The sequence below is a fragment of the Schizophyllum commune genome, assembly GCF_000143185.2.
Source record: "Schizophyllum commune H4-8 unplaced genomic scaffold SCHCOscaffold_12, whole genome shotgun sequence".
Taxonomy (NCBI): Eukaryota; Fungi; Basidiomycota; class Agaricomycetes; order Agaricales; family Schizophyllaceae; genus Schizophyllum; species Schizophyllum commune.
In genome coordinates this window covers 274,057-281,854 of record NW_026089549.1, presented here as the reverse complement: position 1 = coordinate 281,854, position 7,798 = coordinate 274,057, and the positions used below count along the sequence as shown (strand labels likewise).

The following is a 7,798-nucleotide window of genomic DNA, read 5'->3' as shown; positions in this document are numbered from 1 at the left end:
TTTTGTGCTGCACTTCTCGTCTTGCTCATGGGTTTGCTTATGAGTTTGAGCTGTCCCGAGTTTCTTGCTGTTCACGCTGGCTGTCCGAGCCTATATCACGCGTTTTGTACTCCCACTATGTTCCTCTCGTCACTGTATCCTATGGTCTGAGCCTGTATTCTGTGCTTTTTCTAAAATTCTCATCTCATCTCACATCTCGAGCTTCGACCCGCTCCTCGAGTTTACCCGCCCACGGCAGGTAATTCTTGCGAGCTCCGCGCGGAGGTGAATGCCCAAAGAGGCAATCTGGTGAGGTCTCCGACATGAGGCATTGATGGCTTCGTGATCAGGGTCCAGCCCTTTCGCACGCCACAGCGGCGATCACAATTGCCTCGTGCACCTGATCACACCTCCTGGCTTCATCTTCTAACTCTACAGCTTTATCCTCTACCTCTTGCTTCTATCTATGCTTCCTCCCTATGTCTCTGCTCGCTCTCGATGCCTCCGCTTCGTCTCGATGTCTCCATTAGCTCTCGAACCTGTGGGTACTGTCAGCAACTACCAAAGCAAGCAAAGGCGAGATCGGCAGCCACAACACCTTGGTTGCACAAGGGCAACACCGAGCCACCTCCGAGAGCGACGGAAGCGAGCGAGCGAGCCACGGGAGCAAGCCGGAGAGCACAGAGAAGACACGGAGCGAGCGAGCAGCAGAGAGACCGAGAGCAAGAGCCCGAGAGCAGCGAGAGTCCCGAGAGCGGCAGGGACCCGGCACTCGGTGCTGGAAACCAGCCCGAGGGCGAGTCAGCTCGCCAAAAGGTACGCAGACTCACTATTAACCCCCGAGTTGAGCGCTGACCCGCGTTGCGAGCACGGTGGCGCAGCGGGTCCGAGAGCGAGGCGGCACAGCCCATCAAGCGCAGCCTAACGAGCAGGATCAGGACGTGCTCGAGGTGCGTGCATCGGGCCTGATGCATGAACAGCAAGCTTACCTGGATTCACAGCTTCTCCGACACTCCAGGGTACGTGCAAAATGCATCCATTCAAGATACCGAGCTTACATCTTGTACATACGAGTACTTCCTACCACGAAGAGGGCGAGGGCGCGCTCTCCTTGCGACACGGATAAGATCCATCCATCAAGAACTCACCTGCGCGCCACTGTACTCGTCGGAGGGGACTGCCGACACCCGACGCTGCGATGAGCGAGATCAGGGCGTGGGACAGCAACGACGAGCTTACCGGCGATGTCCGCGCCACTGAAAGCGCGCCGCCGTCTCAAGATCGCGTCGTCGGTGCGTCTACTCAGTGTCAGCACTTCCACATCTGCTTACCTATCCCCCAGCGAGTAGGACGACTCCAGGCGTTTGAAGCGCCTGTCACGCCGATCTGCACCCCGCAGCGACGGCCGAAGACGAAGCGCGCGACACGGACGGGCTACGCGGCGCACGACGGCCCCCGATGAGCAAGATCAGTACCGGGATCACGATGAGGAGCTTGCCGGTGCGATCCGCGCGGCTTGACGGCGATCTGCGCAACGCCCGGCACCTTGGGGCGAGCTACGTGACGCTCGGCGGTCTGGATGAGCAAGTTAGCGCGCGGAGATCGAGAGTGAAGGGCTTACCGGTTGCCGACGGCGCATCGCCCACGCTCTCCATCCTCGACAGCGTTCTCTTCCCTCGACGCTCTCCTGCCTCCAATGCGCTCTCCCCCATCTGATGCGACGAGATCCGCATCCCCGTCTCGGAATCAGCCACGCGCTCGGCGTCTGGCGACATGACGACTACGCAGCCTCATCCCGCGAGGACGGCGACACCAAGACCTCCCTCGACGAGATCCCCTACTCGGTGTGAGTCGGCTGTAGTCCGCATTGCAGCCAGCAAGGTTACCCCTTGTGTTCGATCTCCGCCAGCGTGCCGTCCATCCCACGCCGAGAATGTCGTCGCTGGCCCTCTCTCGCGCCTCGTCACGGTTTTCCGCGCCTCGAAAGGCTCACCAACGACTTTCGCATCGAGATCTGCGGAGATCACGTTGATTAGTGTGAGTTGATTCGCATGCTCGGTGACTGCCGGCAAGCTTACCTGCTGGTACCAGACCCATCGCGAGGTCGAGACGCCCTCTGCGACGTCAAAACTCAACCCCCCGGACGGGATCGCCATCGCGTGGGATCTCCGCGCGTCTGGAAAGGTGAGTGGACCGACGCCTTCATCGCAGGAAGCGAGCTTACCCTTTCGTCAGGCCGCGCGCGTCGAGAACCCCAAGTCGCCGGGCTGAGGTAAGTGGTCCGAGTACTGACACCTCGCCTCCTCCCCCGCCTCCCACCGCCGCACGGGAGGAAAGGGGGGAGGAGGAGGAGAGGGAGGGGGGAGGAGAGGGGGAGGGGGAGAGTGAGAGTGCTGTGAGAGCAAAAGTAGGGTAGTTATAGAGTGAAAATGCCAGAGCTTAAGCGCTCGCTGCGCTCGCGCCGCGCAAAGGGGAGGTGGATCTCCTGCCCGCGCGAAAAACGGGCGTTTCGGGGATTGCCGAACGGTCCCAAGGATGTGAGGGTAGGCGGCGGGGCCGGAAAACGAGGCGGCGGCGGCGGGGCGAGGCGGGAGGCGCGACGCGGCTGAGAGCAAGGCGGGGCGCGCGGTGTGATCTGATCGACGTGATGAGGTCGGTGGTCGGGCCGGGAGTGGTCTGCGTGCTAGCATCGATCGCGACTGGCGTGCTGCGACCACGACCACGACCATGGACGCCGCTCGACTGCCTCGAACCATGGGAACACCGAAGGCGCCTTGCGATGCGCCTGAGCCTGCTAGCGTGCGCACATGACAGAGCAGCCGGCCTTATATCAGGTCATCATCCCGCCTTCCCTCCCCTCTCCCTCGTCTTCAACAATGACTCGCTGTCTCAGTCCACCGTCCTCAACATGGCCCTCACCTGCTCGTACTGGCACGAGATCGCCATGGAGGTCCTATGGCGCGAGCTGCCCTCCCTCGTCCCCCTCTTCATGCTCATGCCCGAGGACGCGTGGTGCGCGCCCCGCGGCGAGCGGACCCCGCTCGAGCCCATCCGATTCGTGCGTACCCACCTCGCTAAGCCCGCTAGAACTCGTGCTCATTCCACCGCAGGGCCTGCGCAGAACAGTCACGAGCCACGACTGGCATCGAGTCCATCGCTATGCCCGCCACGTCCGCTCGCTGCGCATCCAGCCGCAGACATATCGCAAGTCCATCGCGAAGGCGCTGCGAACGTCCGAATCGGACGGACCCCTCTTCCCCGGCCTCCGCCACCTGTCCTTCGCGTCGCAATGGGACTGGGACAAGTGCGACCACCTCGCCATCCTCCGCATGCTCCTCAGCCCCAGCCTCGACCACCTCGCCATCGACATCCCCAATAGCTACCTCGAGCAACTAAGCTGCCTGGCCCCCATCTGCTCCGCCCTCACCACCTTCTCCTTCACCGACCAGGGCCACGCCGACGCGCGCCCCTCCCCCGCCGACCTCACCGCCTGCGTTCGCGCGTGGCCCGCGCTCACGAGCATCAGCCTCAACGGCAGCGCGGGCATGTCCCAGCTCATGCCTGCGCTCGCGCTCTGCGATTCCGCCGGCGGCCCCGACGCTGTCTTCGCGCCCTGCTCACCCTCCGGCGCGTACCCGCGCGCGAGCTTTGCCGCGCTCCGCGACCTCACCATCGGCGGGCAGAGCGCGGCTTACGTCGTCGGGCTCATGAAGAGCTGGGGCGTGCGCCCGATCGAGCGCCTCAGCGTGTTCGGCCTTGAGCTCCCCGCGGACGCGGCGCGCGCGCTGATTGCGGATATCCCGACGCACTGCGAGCCCGCCGCGCTGAGCAAGCTGATGATCAGCGCAACCTCGCCGGGGTGGAGTATGCGTGCGGAGGACGTCGCGCCGCTGGCGGAGTGCACGGGCTTGACGAGCTTGGTGTTGAACGTGTCCGACGGGGCGGACATTGCGGACGTGGAGTACGAGACGCTGGCAAGGAGCTGGCCGCTTCTGCAGCGTGTCGAGTTCCCGGGGTCGTACGACCGTGCAGTCGCTCCGCGGTGTACGATGGCAGCTCTCGGCGCCTTCGCGGGCGCCTGCACGCACCTCGAGAGCATCGTCCTCTCCTTCGACGCCAACATGGATGTCGTGCCTTCCCCTTCCCTCTCCGACTCCACCGTCACCCACCTCAACGTCGTCGACTCGCCCATCGACGAGTCCTGCGCGCCGCGCGTAGCCGAGCGCCTCGCGACTCTGTTCCCGAGCCTAACATGGATCGAGGACGACTACGATGACGGACGATACGAGGAGAGCCAGGCAGGCTGGGTCGTGGCGGATGCGGCCATGCGTGCGCGCGCACGAGCGCAGCGGGCAAAGGTGTGGGCCGCGGAGCGCTCCGCAGTGAAGGCGAAACTGGCGGCAGCAGCAGCAGCTTCTGCACAGCGAACTCCTTCGTCAAGTTCGACTTCGCCATCGAGGACAACATCCTCGACTAGCTTGGGGACGTCCTACTTTGACGTGCGTTGCTCTTCTCTCCGTTCTACTTTGGGGATGCTGACCTTTCTTCAGGCCCTCCGCGAGCAGTGCATCATCGCATAAGCTGCCCGGCACATTGTGAATATGTGAATATCAGCTTCCGACGACGACGCTGTACATGCGGCTCGACCACTCCCCCCTCTGTGTGCATACGGCTCGGTGCTATGTACATACAGACCACCCTACCTCCCGGCCTTATTCAACGACCCGGCCACCCTCGTGCTGTCTTATACCTCTGCTCTCTACTTACGACCTCAGGCCCTCGACGCGAACCAGGCGCGACGCGGACTGTAATGACTCCAACCGCTGGATTCCACAGCGAGGCTTGTCGCGCGTTACCGACATTTGTACTATACCCCTGGACACGACACGCGGAGACGTGTACATACTGGTGGAGATACATACATAGTAAGCAACGTGTATTTGTAGTGTAGATACCCATGGTTGAGAAGAATACGATGACGTTCATCTAGTGAAGGACGAGTGAAGCTCACCACGAAGGCTGCCCTCGCCGTCTCGCCTCGCCCCCACCGTCGGCTGAAGTCGCGCGGGGCGAGTTTTTGGATCTGAGACTGACTTCACACCACCCGACGACACCTTTGCGAGCGCGGCGGCCAGTCGTGCGCAGCCTCGATGTCGTTACTCAACTCACAACACGCGGGAAAGACCACGGCGGCCATCCCACGTCGCCAGCAAGTCCCCCCACCTCGTCTCCGCCGCCGTCGGCTCAACAACTCACCAACTCGCGGGGGGCGAGTTTCTGGTCTTCAAGCTGACATGGCAACACCCGACGACGCCTTCGTGAGCACGGTGGCAAGTCCCGCGCGACCTCGTCGTCGTTATTCGAACTCACGGCATGCGGGAGCGGCGATGGCGGCAGGCCCCTCGCCGATTCTGACGTCGCGCGCAACTCGCCCCGATCGCAGCTCACGCTTTACGACGCGGGGAAAGTCGCCCGTCACTGACTCGCGCTCGCCCAGTCCCTCGCAGACCCCCGCACGGCGAATGGAGGGCGCGCGACTTGGTGCGAACCTATCAAAATGCGCCCCCACCTCCCCCTCTCACGCCGACTGCACTCGCCGCACCTCCCAACTCGTCCCACCGTGCACGCTCGCAAGTGCCCTCGCAAGCGACTCCATTCCCGCGACGTCGAGAAGACGGCGAACGTGTGATTTTGGCGGTGAGAAGACGCTTTCGCGCGCATCCCCCCGCTCGCACAACGCCTCCTGCTTGCACGGCTCAGCAAGAGAGGAGGAGAAGAGATGGGATACTCACCTAGCGACATCGACGACGTCCCCACCACACCTCGCAAACCTCACAAGCGCCTGCGCGATGCTCGAGCTCGTCAGCAAGCAAGCCCGCCCCCTCCCCCCACCTCACGAAATTCGCACTCACCTCGCAAAGCCCGCCACGCCTCCGCGCAATGTGCGCGAACGACGCCGCTCCCTGCGGGCGATTCCGTGGACCGACGCGGCGCGGCGACGATACTCACCTCATCGACGGAGGAGATGCCTTCCCCCTCCCCCCTCCTCTTCGACGTGGACAGAGTCGCACCCACGTCACAGAGCACAACGGCGCTCGTCGCGGGCTATGCGGCTCGCGTGAGGGGTGCTCCGAGGGTGGGCTTGCACCTGCACAGTCGTCAGTAACGTCTCAAATAACGGCAGGGGGGAAGGGTCGGAGGGAGGAGAAGGGGAGGAGAAGGTGGTAAAGACGAAGGTAAGGGGGACGGAGGCGACGGAGCAAGGTCTGCAGGTGATGGGGGAGGGTAGTGCGAGGGTGGACGAATAGAGAGGGGGTGAGTATGACGAGGGTGGAGTGATGGGGAAGGGCAGTTGGTGAGGAGGGAGGGGGAGGAGAAGGTGGCGAGGGCGAGGTCAGGAAGCTCGGAGACGATGAAGGACGGCTTGTAGGTGGTAGGGGATGGTGGTGTGAAGGTGTAAGCGTTGCGAAGGGGCCGGTATGACGAGGGAGGGTGTGATGGGGGAGGGCAGTTGACGGAGGGAAGGGAGAGGGGCTCGAGTAAGTACCTGAGTACATGATGTGGTAGATAGATGTGGTAGTACAAGCTGGCTGAAGTAATCGACGAGGGATAGGATGGTGAGGGTTCGCATATGAAAGGAGAGGGGGTACGAAGGGAAGGGGTGGCGAGATGAGAAGGACATGAGAAACGTGAGAAATCGGTTGCTTACCTCGCTTTCGTGTGTGCTGAACGAGCTGGTGGTGACCACCGCGAGCAGTAGGACCTGGCCAGACATGAAGAGAGATCAGCAAAGCAGTTGACTGCAACGAAATTCAAGGGCTCACCTTGAGTTTCTTTCAGTTTTCGTTGAGGGTGGCGCTCGGCAGGGCTCTTCCGACGTCGCAGGCAGTATTTAAGAGGGGGCGGAGCATGTTCAGTATCACACTATGTATCCTTCATGTAAATAAGTACTCGTACAGCCCCCCGAATGCGATATAAGCGATGTATTCACACTACACCACCTTCATCGCATGAGCCCCTCCCTCCCATGAAAGGCTTTTCGGCGTGATACCAGGGCTACCCCTGGTCGTGGACACGTCTCAGTAAGCCTATTAATCGGTCAGCCTTATCTCTAGCAGCGGGATTATACGAAAACTCACCGATGTCGAGTTATGATGAGAAAATCAAAGATCCTTGAAAAGCGCCGGACGTGTGGCAGTCAGAGGAGAGGAGAGGGGTCGCAGCGTTCATATATACCGTAGGAGATATGATTCTAGCATATGAAGACCACATACCCTTGTTTGAGAGTCATGCCGACGCTAAGATGCGCCTGATCTCGATTCAAAACGAGCACAATGTAATTCTGCGAAAACAAGGGCATCAGCGTTCGTCAAGACAGTTCTGTGCGAGAGCTTACCTCGCATGCAGTACCGAGCATCGTGCTTAACATTCAGGTTGCGGTGAAGCGTCGGTAAGCGCGAATTCTGCGAGGGTTGCACGAGTTGCTTAACCCAAGAACGAGCTAGTGGTCTCCCTACCTCGATCATAGCTTCGACAGCGACTACGGCTAGTCGAGCGTCTATGTGAGACTCCTGAGCGACGCCTACTTGCGTCAGACAACGCGGACAATCCAAGGAAAATGATGAGCACGAGTCGAGCTAGCCAAACATTATCACGTACCGACGCGGCCGTATCACTTGAATCCCCAATGGGACAGGCGAAGATGGCGGTCGCACATCCGCAGAGCGCGCTTAGAGGCCCAGCTAGAGCGCCTTCAAGGCATGGTCTACCATCAAGCGGTCAGTCAACAGTTGAAACTCGCGGCGGGGTAGCACGCCTC

The 7,798-nt window shown here is 61.4% G+C and overlaps 5 protein-coding genes across 5 annotated transcripts; 3 read left to right on the top strand and 2 right to left on the bottom strand.

The window, feature by feature from the left end:
- Positions 1 to 376: 376 nt before the first annotated feature.
- On the bottom strand, positions 377 to 2,135 carry SCHCODRAFT_01161082 (uncharacterized protein; the record flags this gene model as incomplete). The annotated part of the gene is made up of 7 exons (XM_050341133.1): positions 377 to 518; positions 810 to 944; positions 1,128 to 1,173; positions 1,220 to 1,253; positions 1,311 to 1,413; positions 1,973 to 1,993; positions 2,058 to 2,135. 7 exons carry the CDS (start codon positions 2,133 to 2,135, stop codon positions 444 to 446), a joined length of 492 nt encoding a protein of 163 aa, XP_050197847.1. The 3' UTR covers positions 377 to 443.
- A 752-nt stretch (positions 2,136 to 2,887) lies between these two features.
- On the top strand, positions 2,888 to 4,559 carry SCHCODRAFT_02672071 (uncharacterized protein; the record flags this gene model as incomplete). Its single annotated transcript, XM_003027674.2, has 3 exons — positions 2,888 to 3,037; positions 3,090 to 4,478; positions 4,530 to 4,559. The coding sequence occupies 3 exons, from the start codon at positions 2,888 to 2,890 to the stop codon at positions 4,557 to 4,559; spliced, it is 1,569 nt and encodes a 522-aa protein (XP_003027720.2).
- Positions 4,486 to 5,017, top strand: SCHCODRAFT_02082721 (uncharacterized protein). Its single transcript, XM_050341729.1, has one exon. It carries the CDS (start codon positions 4,615 to 4,617, stop codon positions 4,903 to 4,905), a length of 291 nt encoding a protein of 96 aa, XP_050197846.1. The 5' UTR covers positions 4,486 to 4,614; the 3' UTR covers positions 4,906 to 5,017.
- Positions 4,810 to 6,158, top strand: SCHCODRAFT_02082893 (uncharacterized protein). The gene is made up of 2 exons (XM_050341730.1): positions 4,810 to 4,904; positions 4,975 to 6,158. Exon 2 carries the CDS (start codon positions 5,130 to 5,132, stop codon positions 6,099 to 6,101), a length of 972 nt encoding a protein of 323 aa, XP_050197845.1. The 5' UTR covers positions 4,810 to 4,904; positions 4,975 to 5,129; the 3' UTR covers positions 6,102 to 6,158.
- Positions 6,103 to 7,721, bottom strand: SCHCODRAFT_02590194 (uncharacterized protein). The gene is made up of 4 exons (XM_050343981.1): positions 7,639 to 7,721; positions 7,376 to 7,561; positions 7,254 to 7,321; positions 6,103 to 6,526 (listed from the first exon to the last, which is right to left on the bottom strand). The coding sequence occupies exons 2-4, from the start codon at positions 7,406 to 7,408 to the stop codon at positions 6,139 to 6,141; spliced, it is 489 nt and encodes a 162-aa protein (XP_050197844.1). The 5' UTR covers positions 7,409 to 7,561; positions 7,639 to 7,721; the 3' UTR covers positions 6,103 to 6,138.
- Positions 7,722 to 7,798: the final 77 nt, after the last annotated feature.

Bases quoted from the DNA above. Each gene is read 5' to 3' on its own strand.
- SCHCODRAFT_02082721 (XM_050341729.1), top strand. From the start codon at position 4,615: ATGCGGCTCGACCACTCCCCCCTCTGTGTGCATACGGCTCGGTGCTAT.
- SCHCODRAFT_02082893 (XM_050341730.1), top strand. From the start codon at position 5,130: ATGTCGTTACTCAACTCACAACACGCGGGAAAGACCACGGCGGCCATC.
- SCHCODRAFT_02590194 (XM_050343981.1), bottom strand. From the start codon at position 7,408: ATGTTAAGCACGATGCTCGGTACTGCATGCGAG. The intron at 7,322-7,375 runs GTAAGCTCTCGC...TTGTTTTCGCAG, and splicing joins TGCTCGGTACTGCATGCGAG to AATTACATTGTGCTCGTTTT. The intron at 6,527-7,253 runs GTATGTGGTCTT...TCATGTACTCAG, and splicing joins GGCATGACTCTCAAACAAGG to GTACTTACTCGAGCCCCTCT.